We start from the raw sequence: 23,082 nt of genomic DNA, 5'->3' as shown, positions 1-23,082 counted from the left end.
AGGGATAATTCAGTTACTGGCGTTTGTTCATATAATTTCAGTTCTTGTCAAACAGTTTAGGCTATGTATGGTTCTACAGCAAAGTTATGGTTCCAGAGGCTGTAAAGTGTCGAAACTAATTTTATAGTGCGTATACACAACAGTAAACATAAATACAAGTATTCATATCGTACTGGTACTTTGCTTGAGTGTTGCAGTCTCAGATTGCATGCCCCATAGGGAGGGGAGTAGTCAGGAATTCTGTGCCCACTGAAACAATATGATCTGGGCTCCAGTGGGCACAAAGCAAATAGGAAATAATGTGGTGTTTGGCCTATATAATTACTACCACCTTTCTCTCCACTTTTAAACCAAAAATATGATTCAATGTATTTTCTCAAGATATACAGCCTTTGGGGGCATACCATCCTATAAAAGCTTTTTTATTTCTAAAATAGAAAAAACGTGAGTTTTCTATTTCAGTGGATATCACCATTGGGGATATGTTTTCAGTCCAAGACTAGGCTTAATCCTTGTTTGCGAAACTGACAAGTGCGTTTTCTTACTTTTGACCATGAACTCTCAAAAAAAAAGCCCAGGTCGTGAGAAACGTCTCTAAATGTCTGTATATCCTCCCTGCACACAAACACTATCTGGGCCAATCGAAAACATACACCAACACTGATATTGTTTGGAGAAAAACCAAGAAAATGACTTATCCTTTTAAAACTGCATGAAGGGACCTATGACTTTAAAGCAAGAACAAAAAAAAAAAAAAAAAAAGAAAAAAAAAAAAAGGTAAACAGTGACATCTGCAGGTGACTCAACTTGTCTCTGGCCTGAAGGTGAAGGAAGTTAGTCAGTCCCACCTATAATTTTATGTTATTTTACCATCATAAAATAGGACCTGCTGCTCTAAATTCAGGTAACTTGAAATTAGTAATGGCAGGGCTCATTCCTTTCTTACTAGTCTAAATAATGGAGAAAAAAACAAATTGTATATCGGCCATAGTCCAGCTTCTTTAGGAAGAAATCTTCCAAAATGCTTCTGTCTATAATTTTACCATTTGAATTTTTATAGCAAATCTACCTTGTATTTTATTGATTCACTATGTTTTACCTCATTTTAAATAATGTCAGTTAACAAAAGTGGGAAAAGGTAGAATTGAAGTTAAGTGGGATCAGTCTGATTAGTATGGAAGCTAAGCAGGGCTAAGGTTGGTTAGCACTGAAGCTAAACAGGGCTGGGCTTGGGGTTTTCTTTTACGAAAACAAAGCAGAAACTAGTCAAATGTCTGGGCTTGGACTGTGGACTGTGGGTGATCCATGTAGGAATTACATTTTTATACATAGTCCTACCATTTTAGGGGACCAAAAGTAAGACAGTTCCCAGCTGTTTCTGATTACACAGGTGTATTCAATCGCTCCTTATTGCCTGCATTAGAAAGCTTTGAGTATCTTGGCTCTTGAATCAGTTACATTATCAATGAAGATAAGTGAGCCAACACCTGTGGCAACCATACATGTCCAAACTATAACAACCCCACCACTATGTTTCACAGATAAAGAATGAGGGTGTGTTTTGGTTCTTGGACAGTTCCTTTTAGCCTCGATACTTTCTTCTTGTCATCACTGTAACAGAAGTCAGTCTTGGTCTCATCTGTCCATAAGACATTTTTCCAGAACTCTGCTAGGCTCCTTTAGGTACTACTTATGAAACTGTAACCTGGCCATCCTGTTTTTGCAGCTAAGCTGTGGTTTGCAACTTGTAGTGTAGCCACTGTTGATCTGTTTGTGAAGTGTTCTGGGGACAAGTCACTGACACATCCACGCCTGCCTACTGAGTGTCTCTGGTCTGTCACACAGGTATTTTGGAGGCTTTTTTTCATTATGGTGAGAATGCTTAGGTCATCAACTGTAGAGGCCTTCCTTACTAATCCCTTTGCAATTACTGAGCTCACCAGTGCTGTCTTTCTTGATGCTCAAAAAAGTTTGTTTCTGTAAGCTTATTGTTTGGCCTATGTTGTTGACTTTCATTTGTACAACTACTGTCATCATGTTGACAAATGGCATGTTGACAAATAACAGGCTCCAAAGGCAGGCTCAGTCAAGACTAGATACTCAAAGCCTTTATATACCTGTACTAAATAAGCCATCAATACCCCTGACAAATCCAAAACAGCTGAGAAACCATCTGTCCAATTATCTTTGGTCCCCTAAAATGGGGGCCATGTATAAAAACAGATATAATTCCTATATGGATCATCCGATACAGAACCAAAAGAACAGACATGGTACCACTGTCCAAATACTTACGGACTGCACTATATACACTCACCAAGCACTTTATTAGGTATTTATTAGACTTATTTTTTAGACTTCTACTGCTGTAGCCTATCCACTTAGAGTTATGATGCGTTGTGTGTTCAGAGATGCTCTTCTGCATACCACTGTTGTAATGTGTGGTTACTGTCAGCTTCCTGTAAGCTTTGGCCAGTCTGACCATTCTCCTCTGACGTCGCTCATTAACAAGGCGATTCTTTCTGCAGAACTGCTGCTCACTGGATTTTCTTTTGGGTTTTTTCACCATTCTTTGCAAACTAGAGACTAGTGTGTGTGAAAATCCCAGGAGATCAGCAGTTTCTGAGATACTCAAACCACACTCTCTGGCACCAATGATCATTCCACAGTCAAAGTCACTTAGATCACATTTTTCCCCATTCTGATGGTTGAGGTGAACCTTAACTGAAGCTCCTGACCAGTATCTACAAGCACCCACATCACCACTGTGACAAAGTAAATACCCCCTTAAACTCAATAACTGGTTGCACCAACATTCACTGAAATAATTGCAACCAAACGCTTTCATAATTTGAGATCAGAATTTCATATCTCTGTGGAGGACTTTTATCCCACTCTCCTTGGCAGAACTGCTTTAATTCAGACAGATCGGCAGGTCTTTGAGCAGGAAGTGCTCGGGAAGCTCAGTATTATGCAGTGGAGGGCTGTGGATTACGCTAACAGTCTAATCAACATGCAGCTTTACTGTAGCAGTGAGCAGCTTTACACACTTATTGCAAAGGTAAAGAACGATGGAAGGCAAATAATTTCCAGATAAAATGAATAATGAAAGAGGCAAAGACAGTTTAGTGCATATTTAAAATATTTATTAAAAAAGTATTAAATAAATACACAAATAATTTATTTTTTAATAAATAGCCTTATACACAATGCTGTCTTCAACAAGATATTGCAAACGTAATATTATTCAGTGCCTTTACTGTGGTGTGTAGCATGTGGGGTGTAGTGTATGTGGTTTGTATGTGGGGTGTGCAGTGTGTTGTGTGTGTGGTTTGTAATATGTGCACTGTGATATGTGATATGGAGTAGTGTTGCTTCTCTTGGTCCATGTGTAATGAGGAACAGGAGCAGGGGAAAGGGGAGGTTTGTTCAAATGCGATAGAGACTGATGACAGGCCGAAACGTGTCTTCTCAGCAGGAATGCTTCTCCAACATGGTGGGCTCAGATTGCAAGAGCTGGGTTGTAGATCTGATAAGGCTTTTCTCTCTCACACCTGAAATGTAATATACCAAACACCTCTGTTAGCAGAGCACACACATAACACACTATGCACCACTGGTAACATTAGGGGTGAGACTGTTTACTCCAACAGAGTCTTAAACTTTAAGAAAAAAAGGTAATTGAGAACTAATTCTATAAATGTGTTGTGATTTGGTACGGTATTAAATGTGTAGTGATTTGGTATGGTATTAAATGTGTTGTGATTTGGTATAGCAATAAATGTGCTGTGATTTGGTATAGTATTAAACATGTTGTGATTTGGTATAGTATTAAACATGTTGTGATTTGGTATAGTATTAAACATGTTGTGATTTGGTATAGTACCTCTTCTTCAGACAGCAGTAGACGGCAGCAGCAATAGAGCAGAGCAGCAGGGCCACACCTCCACCGATGGCGATATATTTTTCACGGTTGCCATCACTGTGCGAGTCCAGCAGCATGTGTTCACACCGCTCCCCTCTGTAATTCGGCGGACACCTGGCAACCACACCCACCACACCATTCTCATATTAGGCTTAACAAATGACTGTGACTGAATATTACATTATATTACTGAATATTCCATATCTGATAAGGTATGGGTGCCAGGTTACAGTGGCATTGTATGTAGATACTCACGTGCAAGTTGGCTTTTTCAGGTCAGGATGGAAGCCACACTGACCATTCAGACAGAAATCCTTATCTGTTCCAGAACAAGGACCCAGCAACATCAGGACCCGAGGAGTCTGCACGCTCCCTATACACACAACCATAAACACAGTTACATACTCCCTATACACACAACCATAAACACAGTTACATACTCCCTATACACACAACCATAAACACAGTTACACACTTAACCATAAACACAGTTACATACTCCCTATACACACAACCATAAACATAAACACTAAAAACGGTTGAATCATTCATGAAAGCAAAAATAAAATCACATGAATAAATAATACATGGCAGACAAACTGGAAATTGGCAGAAAAACAGGCTGGCACAGCATCACCCATAATACACTCTGGCTAAATATAGCCTATCAGACATACATATGCAGTATGAGTGGAAAACAGTTAATGTAGGTGTGCTGTTGCAGCATGTGTCAGCTAAAAAAAAACAAGTGTATCAACAATAACAACATTCGTCATCCAGAGGCAGTATCAATGTGTAGATGCGGTTTATAGTTGCTGGTGTGTCACTCCATGAGGCTAATCTATGTGGCAGAGGAGATGAAGCACTTGCACGTTTGGTGGTCAAGCTCATTGTGACATCATCCCCCCCCCCCCCCCCCCCCCTTCCCCCCCCAAACTACAGTGATGTTCCACACATTTTTTATGGTAAATTAAATGAGATCTATTTATGAATCTATAGAGCACAGTTATAGTCCATTGTCCACAGAGGACATCCAGTTTGTCACAACAGTAGCTACGACATGAGCAGTTACACTGAACACAAAAATGTCAGCTTTTAGAGGTTTTGAGAGAGGCGTCTCTGTGGGAACATGCTGGGACTGAAGTAAGATCACAGACACATACACCTGTGTGCAATAAACACAGAGGAACCCACCTGCAGAACGGAATTGGTCCTGTGTGGGCTCTGCAGAAGGGAACAGGTCCTGTGTGGATTCTGTAGACTTTGCTGGTGTTGAGCACATGATGGTTACCAAGGTCAGTGCAAAGATGGCTGTGGGAGACAACATCCCTTGTTAACAAACAAGCTCCTTAAAATAGACTCAGTGGAAGCAGTAGGTCAATCAGCCTGGCACATACCTGGCCACGGGTGACATCAGTGATGTTTTATAATGCTGACTGCATGGACTGTATATGTTACAGCATGACTTTGGCAGCTTTTCTGATTTCTTGTGAATACAACCACATTTTCACGAATAATTGGAGTGATACTCTATTCCATATTTGATGTACATAGAATATTCAGTAAATATTGGCACCAACATTTTTTGCATATTTCTCCTCGTTGTTCTTAGACCTGTTTCAATACCTCACTAATTTATACAGGTATTCTTTAGGTGAACACTATATTTTCATCAGAAAAGAAAGATGGTTTATGTTAAATAATATGGTGAGACTTTTCCTTGTTCACTGTACAATGATAACACAATTACATGAACTGAATTTGATGATATATTTCATGTAAATAAGTTGTTCCCTGAGGTTTCATGTGGCTTTTAACTATATGGAACACTCAAATTGATGAAACACAGACAAAATGCTTAAATTTAGCAAAATTGCTGAAACGCAGTCAACTTCCTGGAACTTGTTGGAACTGCTGAATCATTATGTTACATTTCTCCACTAACAGTTTATTTTGATTCAGCTGTCATTTCAGTGCATGGAAACATCTGTCCATAGAGTATCTACAGTTCCTTCCAGCTGCACCTTAGAACTTTTACACCAAAATGAATTGACAGAATTGTCACCGTGTCATTGTCTCCTATGTATTCTGCCTGGGGGGGGCACTGCTACATGCCTGAGTCCTAAAATAATCCCCTCCAGATAGAGCTAAACACACCAGCTTTCAGGTGTGTGCTATGAGCTGGTGTCGGCGTTAAAACCCTTTGAAGGTGACGGTCTCTCACCTGAGTGCTGTGGATGCATGTCGGCGTTGGGTGGAGTTTTCTCTGATGTCTCCCCGTCGAGTGAATGTTCTGTGCTGTGGCGTGTCTCAGCTTGGCATTTATAGCAGCACAACGCTGACTTATGTTTCCGCCAGCCAATGAAAAATGAGAGATCTTACTGGAATATTTTCTCGCTTTCGCTTCCTTTCACTTCCTGTTCCCTCTGGCACCCTGAGTCTGAAAACCCCGGTCTAGTATGCACATACATCCACACAGCCCAGAATGCAAATATGCACCCCCAATCTCGAGCCTGATATACATGACATCAGTATCATACACACATTAGGTCAGGAGGTAAGAGCAGCCGTCTGGCAGTTGTTGCCGGTTCAATACCCCCACCCTGGGTGTGTCAAGGTGTCCCTGAATAAGACACCTAACCCCCAATTTCTCCTGACAAGCTGGTTGGCGCCTTGCATGGCAGCCTGTTGGTGTTTGAGTGTGTGACAATGGGTGAATGAGAGGCATCAATCGTAAACAGCTTTGGATATAAGCCCCATACAAATGCACTTCTTTTACCATTACATACAGTGGCTTCAGAAAGTATTCATACCCCGACACTCAATGACAAAGTGAAAACATGTTCTCTCAGATTGGATAGGAAGTGTATGTGAATTGCCATCATCAGGTCTCTCCACAGATGATCCATGGGGTTTAAGCCTGAGTTTTGGCTGGGCCACTCATGGACAGTCAGAGACTTGTCCCGAAGCCACTCCAGCATTGTCTTGGCTGTATGCTTCAGGTCAATGTCATGCTGAAAGGTCAACCGTAATCCCAGTTTGAGGTTGCGTTCTCTGGAGCAGGTTTTCTTCAAGGACCGCTCTGCATTTGGCTGCATTCATTCTTTCCTGACCAGTCTCCCTGTCCCAGCCACTGAGAAGCACCCCCATAGCATGATGCTGCCACCACCATGCTTCACTGTAGGGATGGTATTAGCCAGGTGGATGAGCAGTGCCTGATGTTCACCAGACATAATGCTTGGAGGTAAATGTTTTGGCCTGATTGATGGAGTGCTGCTGAGATGGTTGCCCTTCCGGCAGGTTCTCCTATCTCTGTAGAGGTAGTTCTGAAGTTCTGTTAGAATGCCCGTTAGGTTCCTGGTCCAAGGCCCTTCTTGCCCGGTTACTTAGTTTGGCTGGACGGCCAACTCTAGGAAGAGTTGGTGGTTCCAAACTTCTTTCATTTACTAATTATTGAGGCCACTGTGCTCCTGGAATCACTCAAAGCTTCAGAAATGGTTTTATATCCTTGCTCTGATCCACAATTTTATCACAGAGGTCTATAGAGAGCTCCTTGGACTTTTTTGCTTGGTTTTTGCCCTGACATGCTGTGTGAATCAAGGTACATAACATTCAAAGGTGTGTGCCTTTCTAAACTATGTCCAATCAATTCGACTTTCCTCAGGTAGACGGGATGCACCTGACCACAATTTGGAGTGCCACATCAAAGAGTCTGAATACTTATGTAAATGAGAGATTTCGGTTTTCACTTTGTCATTATGGATAATTGAGTGTAGATTGATGGGCAAAAATTTTATCTATTTAAAATTAAATCTACAATACAATAAAGTGTGCAAAAAGTGAAGGGGTCTAAATGCTTTCTGAAGCCACTGTATGCATCACACACTTGCATCACAGACATCCACCTGTATCACACACACACACACCTGCATTACGCACTCACACACACACACACACACACTCCTGCATTACGCACTCACACGCATTACATTCCACACCGGTATTACACACAGACCTCCATTACTCATACACACACACGCACACACACACACTCACACACACACACACACACACACACACACACACACACACACAGATAGAGACACCTGTATTAAATACACTCCTCCCTGCAGACTGCTAAGGGCTTAGCATACATTCCAAATACATTTAGCATAGTCCCAAAAGCCGTATAAGAAAGTAATTCAAGTTACTCGGGTTAAGAGCATCTTTGAAAGGATTAAAATGTAAATGTACTGATATTGGGCGACATGGCTCAGGCAGTAAGAGCAGTCATCTGGCAGTCGGAGGGTTGCCGGTTCAATCCCCCGCCTGGGCTGTGTCAAAGTGTCCCTGAGCAAGACACCTAACCCCCAAATGCTCCTGACGAGCTGGTTGGGGCCTTGCATGGCAGCCAATCGCCGTCGGTGTGTGAGTGTGTGTATGAATGGGTGAATGAGAAGCATCAATTGTACAGCGCTTTGGATAAAGTTGCTATATAAAATGCCTGCCATTTATTGACATTGACAAGCGCGTAGCTGTAATGACGTATCAATGTACTGATTTGGAGTATGAATGTGATATGTGTATTCAGGCCAATGGTGGGCCAAAGTTTCTCATGATGAGCTGTTGATCCATACCTCAAATGGCAGATTTATTTGGCTAAAATATATCGTTAGCACAGAGAAAAGGGCAATTTCTCTCGCACATGCGCAGTGTCTTGAAATTGAACGTTTCCTCTGGCTTTTCTCAGAGAGGAACAGTAGACTTGCGTAACTGTGCGTGCACATGGCACTTCCTGGGCCTCTCATAAGGCTGCCATCTTTCTCCTGGGCCCTGCAGGAATGGAACTGGCCACCCCCAATTTACTGTTCCATGCAGCTGTGCTGTTGTCAATGACAGAGGAAGCTGTTCTGGGCTGAGCCAGTAGGGGGCAGTGCTCTTTGCTAAAGGAGCTAAAGCACTCTGTTGGGGGGGGACTCTGTGGGGCACATCAGTGAAGGATGCACCACACGCACACGCACACACACACACACACACACACACACACACACACACACACACACACACATACTGCTCAAAAAAATTAAGGGAACACTTAATCATCACAGTGTAACACCAAGTCAGTTAAATTTCAGGGATATCAATCTGTCCATTTAGGGAGCACAAGTGATTGTGAATCAATTTCACCTGCTTTGGTGCAAATAAAAGTAACAACAGGTGCAATGGAGATGCAAAAGCAAGACAACCCCCAAGAAGGTAACCCCCTAGTGGCATGAGGCGGTACCTGCAGCCCAATCAGGTTGCACAGGTAGTCCAGCTCCTCCAGGATGGCACATGCGTCACAAGAAGGTCTGCTGTGTCTCCCTGCACAGTCTCAAGAGCATGGAGGAGATACTAGGAGACCGGCTGTTACACAAGGAGAGCCAACCCAGCAGCAGGACCGGTATCTGCTCCTTTGTGCGAGAAGGAACAGGAGGAGCGCTGCCAGAGCCCTACAAAATGACCTCCAGCAGGCTACTGATGAGCATGTTTCTGTCCAAAATTTCAGAAACAGACTCCATGAGGGAGGCATGAGGGCCCAACGTCCTCTAGTGGGACCTGTGCTCACAGCCCAGCATCGTGCAGCTCAATTGGCATTTGCAAGAGACTTTCCTGAATTGGCAGGTCCGCCATTGGCGTCCTGTTCTTTTCACAGATGAGAGCAGGTTCACACTGAGCATGTAACAGGCGTGAATGAGTCTGGAGATGCGGTGGTGAACGTTATGCTGCCTGTAACATCATCCAGCATGACCGGTTTGGAGGTGGGTCAATGAGGGTCTGGGGAGGCATATCCTTGGAGGGTCGCACAGACCTCCATGTCATAGCCAACAGTACCCTGGCTGCAGTTAGGTACTGGGATGAAATCCTCAGACCGATTGTCAGAACTTACGCTGGTGCAGTGGGCCCTGGGTTCCTCCTGGTGCAGGACAATGCCCGGCCACATGTGGCCAGAGTGTGTAGGCACTTCCTGGATGAAGAAGGCATTGATGCCATTGACTGGCCCTCACGTTCCCCTGACCAAAATCCAATTGAGCACCTATGGGACTTTATGTATCGGTGCATCGGACACCGCCTAGCACTGCCACAGACTGTTCAGGAGCTCAATGATGCCCTGATCCAGGTCTGGGAGGAGATCCCCCAGGACACCATCCGCCGACTCAGCAGGAGCATGCCCAGACGTTGCCGGGAGTGCGTACAGGCACGCGGGGGCCATACACACTACTGCGTCACATTATGAGTTGCCATGATAAAATTCACACAAGTTGGATCAGCCTGTGATTTCACTTTTTTTTACTTTAATTTTGAATCAAGCCCTCAATGGGTTGATGATTTTGGTTCCCTTTGACCGTTGTTAAGTCGTTTTGTTCTCAACAAATTATATAATGGACATCAGTAAAGATTTTCAACTTGAATAAATCGTTCAAGATCTGATGTGTCCCTTAAGTGTTCCCTTAATTTTTGAGCAGTGTACATACATACACATACACACACACAAACTGCTTCATACTCAAGATGCTTTATTTCATTTCTTACAGAATGATGGTTTTGCTCACGTCCACAGTGGCTGGCCGGGCATGACAGCAGAACTTAGAACCACAACCAAACCATATAACATTAGAAAAATGCAAATCTAAAAAAATAAATTACATACCAATAAATTAATAAATAAAAATAAATACAGACATACATACATAAATAAATAAATAAACGAACACAAATTTTAGTGTGTGTGCGGGCTGACACGATTGCATGTGTGTGTGTGTGTGTGTGTGTGTGTGTGTGTGTACCTGTGGTCTGATTGGACAAGGCCGAATACAGATGCATTCAGGGTCAAATAGGGCCCGTGCCCCAGCTGTGTTTGTGTCAGCACAAACACTGTAGGAGTTATGAGCGGCCATTTTAAACATTTACTTACTGCAGCTGCAAGGCTCAAAACACTTTTAAGGTCTAAACCAGTGTGAAGAACCACCTCAAAACCCTTTAATACTGGTGTCTGACTGCACAGCTCTATCTAGCTTTTTGTAATTGGTTTAATGACATGAACTATCTGTAAAAAACAGTTGAGAACATATTTGCTTAATAAAACGGGTCAGCTAACCTTTAAGGAAACTGTGACATTTGCAGCCACGACGGCTGATACTGTTCAATGCGGGTGTGGCTTCGAAATATGACTGACAGGTGCTGCACCAGCGTTGGAAGTATGCACAGTGTACACGTGCGAGTGTTTGTACCGATGTTTGTTTGTACGTGTGCCTTCCTGCGTTTGTGGTTGTTGTGCGTGTGTACTCAGTGTGTCAGTGCATTTCTGGCAGCTGTCACTGTGTTCCTCATTACCATGGCGACAGTCATAGGCCCCACCCCTCCTGGAACCGGAGTGATGAATCCGGCCTTAGTTTTCACCCCTGCAGGGGAAGAGAGTGGCCATGACGGTTCAGAACATACGCCAGCACAGGCCAACCCCACAGAAAAACACTCTCCTAATCCTACAGTTCCTCTCCAAACAACAACAGGAAATACTGTACAGTCCGTAAATATTTGGACATTTGGTACAATTTCTGTTCTTTTGGCTCTGTACTCCAGCACATTGGGTTTGAAGTGAAGCAATGGATATGAGGTTAAAGTGCAGACTGTCACCTTTAGTTCAAGGCTATTTACATCCATATTGGGAAATCCACGTAGGAATTACATCCCTTTTTATACAAAGTCCCTCCATTTCAGTGAACCAAAAGCTTCTCAGCTGTTGGCTTCTCAGATGTTTCAGATTAATCTGGAGAATACCATCATGTCCTCAGTGCAGGTTGGAGAAAGCTTTCAGCATCTAGCACTGTATGACCTGATTTGTGTAATTTCATTGTGTCAGTGGTCACAGCAGTGGTTGATGTGAAATAATGTATGAATTAAAATACAAGTTCAGGTCTGTAATATAGGGATGATTGTTACTTTAGACTAATCATATAATCTTACACATTTTATTTAAAGAAATATGAATTTACCCTCAAAGTCGACGTCCCCAATGAGCCGAACGGTCCCGGTCTGGTCCTGAATGCGGCTGATTCCCACATCGATGACCGCGGCCCCAGGCTTCACCATGTCTGCGGTGATCAGGTTAGGGACCCCTGGGTGGAAAAGGGCACAGACAGTTTATTTTACTGCACATTAGTGGCTCTTAAATGTTTTAATATCGAGACCCAAATTAGAAATTTAGTACCTTTCAGGAACTCATGAAATACACATCCTAGCATAGCCTTAGTGGACTACAAACTCATTCCAGGACCCATCTCATACACTCCTGGGAACCATTTTGGGTCCTCACCCACAGTTTTAAGAAACACTGGTCTACATCAAAATCACATTCTGCTGCATTGATAGAGGCAACATGCTTTATGAACCGCGTTGACAGGATGTGCTACTGTAATGTGCATGCTAATAGGCTGTTACACTGAGCTAATGCTACTGTAATCTGCATGCTGATAGGCTGTTACAGTGAACTAATGCTACTGTAATCTGCATGCTGATAGGCTGTTACAGTGAACTAATGCTACTGTAATCTGCATGCTGATAGGCTGTTACACTGAGCTAATGCTACTGTAATGTGCATGCTGATAGGCTGTTACACTGAGCTAATGCTACTGTAATCTGCATGCTGATAGGCTGTTACAGTGAACTAATGCTACTGTAATCGGCATGCTGTTAGGCTGTTACAGTGAACTAATGCTACTGTAATCTGCATGCTGTTAGGCTGTTACAGTGAACTAATGCTACTGTAATCTGCATGCTGATAGGCTGTTACACTGAGCTAATGCTACTGTAATCTGCATGCTGATAGGCTGTTACAGTGAACTAATGCTACTGTAATCTGCATGCTGATAGGCTGTTACACTGAGCTAATGCTAATAGTGAATTACCGGCAGCGGCAATGACGATATCGGCGAGGCAGGTGAGCTCCTTCAGTTGCTCCTTGGGAGTACATCTGTGAGCGATGGTTACCGTGGCGTCACCTGTGGAGGACAGGGGGGAATGTGAGGCCTGGTGCCCCCTTCCTGCCATGTGATCATTCTCACCATTTTGATTGGCTGAACACGTGGTCCCAATACACTGTCCAGAACACAGGTCGGTAAAGGGTTAGTTTCTCAAATAAGATTTCCCATAAGACTGTACAATCTGTAGCGGGGGGTCTGTACTGTGCAGTGCGTACTGGGGTCTATCTGCAATGTGCGGTCTGTAGTGTGTGGTCTATAGTGTGTGGTCTGTAGTATGGGTTCAGCAGTGGGGTTTGTGGTCGGTGGTATATAGTGTGTGGTCTGTAGTATGGGTTCAGCAGTGGGGTTTGTGGTCGGTGGTATATAGTGTGTGGTCTGTAGTATGGGGTCGGCGGTGGGGTTTGTGGTCGGTGGTGTACAGTGTGTGGTCTGTAGTATGGGGTCGGTGGTGGGGTGTGTGGTCGGTGGTGTACAGTGTGTGGCCTGCAGTATGGGTTCAGCGGTGGGGCTTGTGGTGGGTGGTGTTTGAGTGCTTTTGTTCTGAGGAAGGGTTGGTATGTACTTCCCGGCTGCCAATGGTGCTGCTGCCTGAGCTTGTCTGAGTGCGCACCACCATGGGGGCAGTGCTATGCAGCAGGCAAGTGTGAACAGGCTGGGATTCCAGAAGCTGAGATTGCCCCGAGACCCGCTTTCTGAACCCAGTATTCTCCACACGTCATTTACACGCTGACACTAAAGACTCGTCAGCTTACTGCTGCCACACTTAACACTACCTGGGTAACATCTGGTTGGTGGGTGAAACTCGGCATAGCATACTCAGCATACTTGGGGTCGGGTTGAGAACCACTGCCCTAAATACATCCAAGCCTGAGCATTCTTGATAGAGTGACCTACCTGACATTGTGCTGGTATAAATTAGATGTGACCAAAATGGGCACAGATTGTCTCCCCAACATCACGTGGTCTCATCAACACCAGCACCACTTTACAAGCACAAACACACACTGTTTCCCTATCAAGGCACAGGGTCAGTTATAGCCAGTGTGCAACTAATATGTACCAAATCTTACTTACTTTAAAAACAGCAAAGGGACAGAACTACATTCAGGCAAGTTCTACCAAACTGGAACTGACATGGAACTGTTTCTGTGGTTCAAAGCCCTGTCAATTTGAATTAACTGGCCCAAACCCTGTTCCAAAGGCTTGGGAGAGTGAGTAAATGCTGTTGTATACTTATAATGGCATGTCCCAATACACAAACATGAAAAGGAAGAGTAGACACAATTCAGTCCATTGTCAAACAAATGTGCACAGCAATGATGTGTTTACATTGTTTCGCTGGACATGAGCTAGCTATCAAAAGCTATAGACCCTTCTGCAGAAATATAAAAAGAACCAGATTAGAAAAATATGAATAAAGCAATAAAACAAAGCTGCCAAATATATCGCTCAATCAGGTCGGAGAGTGAGCACTCAAGATGACGAGCAAAAAGTCTTTAAGTGGTGGTAAAAAAAAGAAGCTAATATATCATAAATAAAGTAATTATTCTGAGCAGTAGCCTAAGGGGCTTACCCTTAACACACCGAGTTTGGGAATTCAGGAGAAATAGGGATGAATTAAAGACCTTGCTGAACTACTGGATTTAAACCACCACTTCCTTCTGCCCAGTTACCTTGATGAAGATAAAAAGATCTTTATCTTTTTAACTAGCCTGTAGCTGTGGCTTCTGCAGAGGGATCGTTTTCAAAGCAGAAACTACTGAAATGCTAGGCTAAAGCCTTCCTGAGAAAGCACCATGTCTCAAGACAGACTCACGGCTGTAACTAGGCTACCCTCGGCAACTGAAAACAGCAGGCTACAAGTAGGCGATAGACAAGCCGCAAGATAGGAGGACAGGGCTAGAGGAATTAGGAATCTCACAAGTCTAAATTTAATTTCTTTATATTTAGCTTGATTGTATTGCTTGGCAGCCCATTTGTGTAGGCTACTAGCCAGACAAATATCCACTTTCAACAATAAAGAGTCACTTTATCTTATAGCCATACTTTCTCTGTTATGTGAGGCGACCGAATGACTTCCGGTGCTAAATTAACGCCACGGCTATGTCACTTCACTGAGCTAGTGTTCCCCCCTGTGTTAGTTACCTTTTAGACATTGGCTTTTTTGACGCTATATTGCTGTACCCAACAATTGACTCCCCTGTACTTCAGAAATGATTCTGACGTCCCTGGCCCCCGCGTTCAGGAAGCGCTCAGTGGGAGATTGCAACACACATCCCCGACTTTCTTCTTTTGTGTTAATATGTTCTATTCTCTAACTTCCCCCTAAACCACACAAAGGAAGTCTAACAGGTCTAACTGTAGGTACGATTTCAAAACGTCGCCGACCCGTGCCTCGAAATCCCAAGCGTCACCGTCCGAATCGTTACGTCACTTAATAATAATAACCCTGCCCTCTCCGCTTCCTGAGGGAGCTGCCGGTGGGATAAATATTTTTCCTTCTGAGAAGAAGGGCGACTTCCTGCACGCCCATATATAGGCAGACACGTAAAGCAATGATGGGGCTTCGCCGCGGCAACAGGTCAGATCCTGTTCCGCCCTCGTTCTAAGCTTCATTTCATCACCGGGGCCGTTTTGCAAGAGACTTGATTTCCGATATTGCGGCGGTTATTACAGATACTAATGCGTGGCACACACGCAGGTCGCCGTAGTCTCTCCGCTGACAAATTGCATTATTACGTGTTTCGGCTGCTCTCACGTTTCAACCTTAAATCTGCTGCGCAAACACACACCTTGTACACACACCTGCAATTGAGATGCACAGCAACCAAACAGCCTTCTTTTAACCCCTTACGGGCAGATGCGTTACAGCTCTCTTAACAGACGGATGCGACCTGCGTATTCAATCTCCCTTAACAGACGGATGTAATCTGTGTTACATCTCCCTTAACAGACGGATGCGACCTGCACGTTACATCTCCCGTAACAAGACGGATGTGACCTGTGTTACATCTCCCTTAACAGGCGGATGTGACCTGTGCGTTACATCTCCCTTAACAGACGGATGTGACCTGCACGTTACATCTCCCTCTCTCTTTCTCTCACTCACTCTCTCACTCAATTCAATGGTGCTTTATTGGCATGACAGAATAGGCATTTGTATTGCCAAAGCATATTCAATAATAAAATTAAACAATAATATATACAAATTATGCACAATATTAGGCCTACACAAGTCATGAACCATATATGAACAACATCTAACATGTAACAAACATAACTGAACAATGATAACTGTAAAACATTTATGATAACTGTAAAACATCTCTCGCTCTCTCTTTCACTCTCACTCCCTCTCCCTCTCTCTCTCTCCCCCTCTTACTCTCGCCCACTCTCTCAATCTCTCACTCTCTCCCTCACTCACTCTCTCTCTCCCGCTCTCTCACTCTCACACTCTCTCTCTCTCTCTCAGTCTCTCTCCCTCTCTCACCCCTCTCTCACTCTCACCCACTCCCTCTCTCTCTCCCTCACTCTCACCCCCTCTCTCGCACTCTCTCCCTCACTAATTCACTCACTCGCTCACTCTCTCTCACTCTCACACACTCTCACTCACTCACTCTCCCTCACACACTCTCTCACACACTCTCTCTCTCTCTCACCCCCTGGGCGTTCGTGTCTCCTGTCCGTGTGCAGCAGCATAGCAATGGGCATCCCAACGTTCTTCGAGCGCCCTGCAACAAGCACGTTCCTCCCCACTGTCTGGATGCCTGAGAAACAAAATATTCACTGTAACACTGCTATAGAACTGCTATAATACTGCTATGATGCACCATCAATTCACTTGCTATGGCACTATTGTAATACACGCACCAGCCCTTTACCCGCTACACTTCTTTTCGACACTCACCAACCCTTTACTTGTAAAATACTGCTATAATACACTCACCAACCCTTTACTTGTAAAATACTGCTATAATACACTCACCAACCCTTTACTTGTAAAATACTGCTATAATACACTCACCAACCCGTACTTGCTATAATTCTACAATACACTCACCAAACCGTACCTGCTATAATTCTACTACAATACACTTACCCACCCATACCTGTGTGTAATTCTACTACAATACACTCACCAACCCATACCTGTGTGTAATTCTACTACAATACACTCACCAACCCGTACCTGCTATAATTCTACTACAATACACTTACCCACCCTTTACTTGTAAAATACTGCTATAATACACTCACCAACCCGTACCTGCTATAATTCTACTACAATACACTTACCCACCCTTTACTTGTAAAATACTGCGATAATACACTCACAAACCGTACCTGCTATAATTCTACTACAATACACTAACCAACCATTTACTTGTAAAATACTGCTATAATACAATGTTTCAAAACAGGTGGGGAAAAAAGTTCAAATGAATAAAAATAAATAATAATAATAATAAATAAAACAACATTCCAGTGTTTCCCATTCCCAGTCCCACTCCCACAGTTTCAGAATGAATCCAAAATATATTTTTCCTCTTGTAATAAACATAAAAGATGGCTAAGTGCTTAGCTGTACGTGCACACAAGATGAGAGCAGACCTCAGACACTGACTGTAGTCTCTTTTGAATGCTGAGTCCACCTGAACTTCCATAAGCCATCAATTCAGATTGCATTTTCAGGAGACAAGATACAGTATAATACACCGTCTATCCTCCAAACATTTGACCAAAAATGAATGCAGACGTTACTACTACACTGGGTTTTACAGATGTCTTGAACTATGAGTGTAGTGCCCTCTTGTGGTGACCAACAGAAATGTTGGTAGTCCACTGCTTACACTGAATCTCATTCTAAAGAGAAGAACAAGAGCTGACCACTGAGCTGATCAGGCTCAAAGCAGCAGCTCCTATCCAGCTGAAACTAAAATGTTCTCACACTGTTGCTGTCATGTAGCGGCAATGTTATAACATTGACAGAACATTCCAGCAACATTGTGAGAACATTTTAAGTGAGCTGGGGGCACCCAGGCGGTCTCTCACCTGTTCTCCTGATGATTTCCCACACGGCTGCAGGTGTGGCAGGCACCATGGATCTTTGGTCAAGGCACAGCTTCCCGATGTTGACGATATGGAACCCGTCCACATCCTTCTCTGGAGCAATGGCGTTACACACCGCCCGTTCGTTAATGTGCTCTGCAAAGGACGACCAAAACAGGAGCTGTGTGTTAACGGCTTCCAATCAGCGAGCAGAACAGGAGCTGTGTGCAAAGGGCTTCCAATCAGAGAGCAGAACAGGAGCTGTGAACTCAGGGCTTCCAATCAGAGAGCAGAACAGGAGCTGTGTGCCAAGGGTGTCCAGTCAGAGAGCAGAACAGGAGCTGTGTGCTAAGGGCTTCCAATCAGAGAACAGAACAGGAGCTGTGTGCCACGTCTGTAAATTTACATTTATTTAAATCTAAATAAATTCATTCATGCTGTGCCTTTAAACTGACACTAGAAAGAGCAAGGACGTTACATCTCTGATTCCTCTGTCCTCACATTCCTGCCCCTGTGTCCTCCATCAGAACAGGATGCCAGGAAAGGACACAAGGAGGTAAAAATAAGTGATTGGAAAGTTTCCCTGTAGTTGAGATCAGTGGGAGTGACCTGGAAGAGGAAGTCAGGGTAAAGGGGTAGAGGTTACCTGGAAGAGGAAGTTGTACTAACAGGCCGCTCACTCTCCAGTCACGGTTCAGGGTGTCAATCATCTCCAGCAGCTCCTCCTGTGACACGGAGGCGGGCCTTACCAGCATCTCACTGCAGATCCCTGGAGACCAGCGTCCACCACATCATATTCCAACCACATCCCACACAACCACATAAACAACCACATCCACCACATCCAAAACAACCACATCCAACAACCACTTCATATTCCAACCAAATCCCACACAACCACATAAACAACCACATCCAAAAAAAAAACATCCCAAACAACCACATCCAACAACCACATCATATCCCAACCACATCCCACACAACCGCATAAACAACCACATCCCACACAACCGCATAAACAACCACATCCAACACATCCACCACATCCAAAACAACCACATCCAACAACCACATCATATTCCAACCACATCCCACACAACCGCATAAACAACCACATCCACCACATCCAAAACAACCACATCCAACAACCACATCCAAAACAACCACATCCAACAACCACATGCAAAACAAACACGTCCAACAATCACATCCAAAACAACCACATCCAACAACCACATCCTAAACAACCACATCCAACAATCGCATCCAACAACCACATCCCACACAACTGCATAAACAACCACATCCAACACCCACATCCAACAACCACATCCCAAACAGCCAGATAAACAACCACATGCCAAACAACCACATCCCACACAACCACATCCAATAATCACAACCCAGACATGTCCCCAAAAAATCTAATTCCAAACAACCACATCCCAAACATCTCAAGCATTCACATAACAACCACACCAAATACACACAAATAATCACATGGCAACGACATCCCAAGCAGCCAAATCCCCAACAAAAACATAACAAACACATCCCAAACATCTCAAGCATTCACATAACAACCACACCAAATACACACAAATAATCACATGGCAACGACATCCCAAGCAGCCAAATCCCCAACAAAAACATAACAAACACATCCCAAACATCTCAAGCATTCACATAACAACCACACCAAATACACACAAATAATCACATGGCAACGACATCCCAAGCAGCCAAATCCCCAACAAAAACTTAACAAACACATCCCAAACATCTCAAGCATTCACATAACAACCACACCAAATACACACAAATGATCACATGGCTACGACATATCCAGCAGCCAAGTCCCCAACAAAAACATAACAAACACATCCCAAACAATCACATTCCACCCCCCTGCCCAAACAAAAACATTCCAACCACATCAGTAGATGCACACATTCTCACTTTAGTCAGATCCCACTCACCCAGCGCTGTAGCCGCTTTGGTTTTGTTTCGGACGTAGGAGCGGCTGGCAGGGTCGTTTCCCACTCTGATGACACTCAGATGCGGTCGCTTATTACCTTGAGATACCAACTCTTCCACGTCACGTTGTATTTCTCTGTGAATCTGCCGGGCCAGCTCTGTTCCTGAGATTACTGTAGCAGCGTAACTTCACAAAACCAAAACGCATTAAATAAATTATGATACAACAAATCGCTGAATGATTCGTTCATGACATAAAACCTGGTTTCTAACAACAACATAGCTAACATATCCCGTAATGTAGCTATGATAGTTGTAGGTTATTCTCCTTAGATAAGGCTTTTGATCAGTACTGTACCTACCCGGAGAGTACACAGTTTTAGTCTGCCCGGCTGTTTTTGACAGGTAGCCTAACGTTCATGCGGGACAGTTATTTTAAAATAGCCAAATCAGTGCGTCCGTCACAATTATAGCCTACTAGAAACGTGAGCTTACATTATGTATTAACGTTACATATTAAGTTATGTGTCTGAACCCCTTTATGCGAACCCCGATGCACCTGCTCAGCAAATTGAACCAAAAACTAGTGACACCTTACGGACATCAGTGGCAAATACCCGAGCATCTCATAAATGCACGTCCTGATTATTAAAGTGTAAATATCCTCACACCTGGCGTCTGTTAAATGGAAATGCCTCCGCTGGATCCCACTCTTCCTGTAAGCCCTGAATTTTGTTCGACAACATGGTTGGAAGACACGGCTGTATAATGTGGATGAGCGTATCGGTGCGATAGAGGCCGCCATGTTGAGCAGCCGCAGTGGACGCATTGCTGCTGTGGAGGAGGAGGATGGTGTGGGCAGGGCACACCATAGATATCCGTTTGCGATAATCTAGCTCAGTCAGTTTACGACTATGATGCGGCAGGTGACCACTCAATCTCATTATGTTTTCACCCAGTTGACGCAGTTCAGATATTGCACAAACACTGTAAAGACTGTAAAGAGGTATATACTGTGTTGTTGCTTCTAGATTATACTGTAGGGTTATGAGTTTTTCTTAATGATACCGAAATCAACCTGGGTTCAACCTTTTGGCTGACCGTGTGTGATACACCGTTCCTGTACATAAATAAGCCTAATAAGTCCCCAGGAGGCCACACCAGAGTTTGTATTAATTCTGACTGAATACCCGATGTTAAATCGGGAATTTCTTTTTTTATTAATCAAAGTGGCAGATTTGGCACTTTGGGAAAAAGGGGGCCCCACTGCAAAAAGGACCAGGGATTGACATGCTCCCACAAGCTTGCGAACTCCAGTGGTTATCGGAGGTATGGCAGTTTAGTAAGCCCCTGGTGCCAAAAAGCCAACTCCTCCATTGAAGTTCATTCAAAACTATTCCATTAAAAAAACATTTATCTCCGGTAATCGCTTGAGTTTGCGAGCTTCAGGGGAAGTCAATCCCTCGTCCCCTGATTCTTAAGGAAAGTGTAAGGGAAATTGTGCTTTTAGACTGTCTGGAATGCCTACACTGCCCTCTTCTGGCCCAAAATAAGTACTACTCATTTTAGGAAACTAATCTTGCCTGCTTCTTGGTCCCTTGAGTGAATTAAGTATTAGATTTTCATTCTAAATTACTGCTACCCTAATTGTTACACTAAATACTTTCAGTCCACATGTATTTCCCCACCGAGTTAAATCAGCCAATTAAATAATAAAGACAGGGACTGATATAAGCCTATAAACCAATAGACAAAATTAGAGGAGTGCACCTTAAATATGTAGTATTTCTATTAGTATTCCATTTAAATGGAGTAGATTTAACACAAAGAGACTGTTTTCATTTACTAGAGAAACTAAGATGGACCTCTGTTGCCGGGCAGAAAGCACTGACCCAAATTCAGCCTGTAGTCTAGTGGCTAATGTGGACAGAGAATGTGAGACTGTGCATAGAGAACAGAGTGCACGTACAACAGGGTGTGAGACAGGTGCACATATAACAGGGTGTGAGACAGGTGCACATATAACAGGGTGTGAGACAGGTGCACATATAACAGGGTGTGAGACAGGTGCACATATAACAGGGTGTGAGACAGGTGCACATATAACAGGGTGTGAGACAGGTGCACATATACCAGGGTGTGAGACAGGTGCACATATAACAGGGTGTGAGACAGGTGCACATATAACAGGGTGTGAGACAGAGTGCACATATAACAGGGTGTGAGACAGAGTGCACATATAACAGGGTGTGAGACAGGTGCACATACACCAGGGTGTGAGACAGAGTGCACATATAACAGGGTGTGAGACAGGGTGCACAGGATTCAGGGCAGTAAACAGTCTCTAGGGTGCAGCCATCTGGAGCACACGGCCAGTGTTATGAAACAGCGCTGGTCACTGTCACACCTGATTACCTCTCCCCTGGGGTCTGTTCTGGGCCCATGGCCAAACAGTCCTTCATGTCCACAGATCAGCCTAAAAGAGAAGCAGTGCTCTGACATCACCCATCTCTCATGAATATTCATGAGTCATTATCAGCTGTGAAGTTTTTAGCAGTACCGCGGGTACTGTTCCATTTTTTATTTACACTTCACAGCTTGCATGGACACTCAGTGTTCTGATTGGATGATGGCAATGCATACAGAACACATACACCACATTCCCACATCTTAAACAACTTTCATTGGAATAACCCTAAACATACCGACTGCATAAACAAGAATCATCCTTACTTCTCCACAGGAACAGCTTCTCGTTTTTCATAACAGGATTCCTCATTCTATTATAAACATTCAAGTCAGCCATCTGCCGATCTGCTATGGAAAGAAATGTCCGGCTCGCTCCGCGTGTGTCCGCAGAAGCAGCGGGGCTCGTTTGCTTAGCTTGCATCAAGTGAGTGCAAGAGTGGAACTCGTGTCTAGCTTTCGAATCGGCAACCTTCAACTGACACTCACAAGCTTGGGTAGCATGGCAGTGTGCTATATTGAAGCAGAGACACAGGCTGTGTTCGAAACCGCATACTTGCACACTACTCATAGCTACTACTACTACTTCAAGCTGATTTTCATTTAAATGTAGTACGAGTAGTATACTTAGTATGCAGTTTCGAA

The 23,082-nt window shown here is 43.8% G+C and overlaps 2 protein-coding genes across 2 annotated transcripts; both read right to left on the bottom strand.

Moving 5' to 3' along the window:
- Positions 1-3,124: 3,124 nt before the first annotated feature.
- On the bottom strand, positions 3,125-6,250 carry epgn (epithelial mitogen homolog (mouse)). Its single transcript, XM_061261399.1, has 5 exons — positions 6,150-6,250; positions 5,120-5,236; positions 4,181-4,298; positions 3,887-4,039; positions 3,125-3,554 (listed from the first exon to the last, which is right to left on the bottom strand). Exons 1-5 carry the CDS (start codon positions 6,166-6,168, stop codon positions 3,503-3,505), a joined length of 459 nt encoding a protein of 152 aa, XP_061117383.1. The 5' UTR covers positions 6,169-6,250; the 3' UTR covers positions 3,125-3,502.
- Positions 6,251-10,465: 4,215 nt separating this feature from the next.
- On the bottom strand, positions 10,466-22,020 carry LOC133140376 (bifunctional methylenetetrahydrofolate dehydrogenase/cyclohydrolase, mitochondrial-like). Its single transcript, XM_061260286.1, has 8 exons — positions 20,643-22,020; positions 19,974-20,158; positions 18,641-18,763; positions 17,998-18,150; positions 16,605-16,712; positions 12,871-12,963; positions 11,959-12,081; positions 10,466-11,367 (listed from the first exon to the last, which is right to left on the bottom strand). The coding sequence occupies exons 1-8, from the start codon at positions 20,798-20,800 to the stop codon at positions 11,252-11,254; spliced, it is 1,059 nt and encodes a 352-aa protein (XP_061116270.1). The 5' UTR covers positions 20,801-22,020; the 3' UTR covers positions 10,466-11,251.
- Between the last annotated feature and the right edge of the window lie 1,062 nt (positions 22,021-23,082).

The sequence above is a fragment of the Conger conger genome, chromosome 11 (genome assembly GCF_963514075.1).
Source record: "Conger conger chromosome 11, fConCon1.1, whole genome shotgun sequence".
Classification (NCBI taxonomy): domain Eukaryota; kingdom Metazoa; phylum Chordata; class Actinopteri; order Anguilliformes; family Congridae; genus Conger; species Conger conger.
Note: the sequence above shows the minus strand (reverse complement) of the source record. Positions and strands in the feature narration are given on the sequence as shown.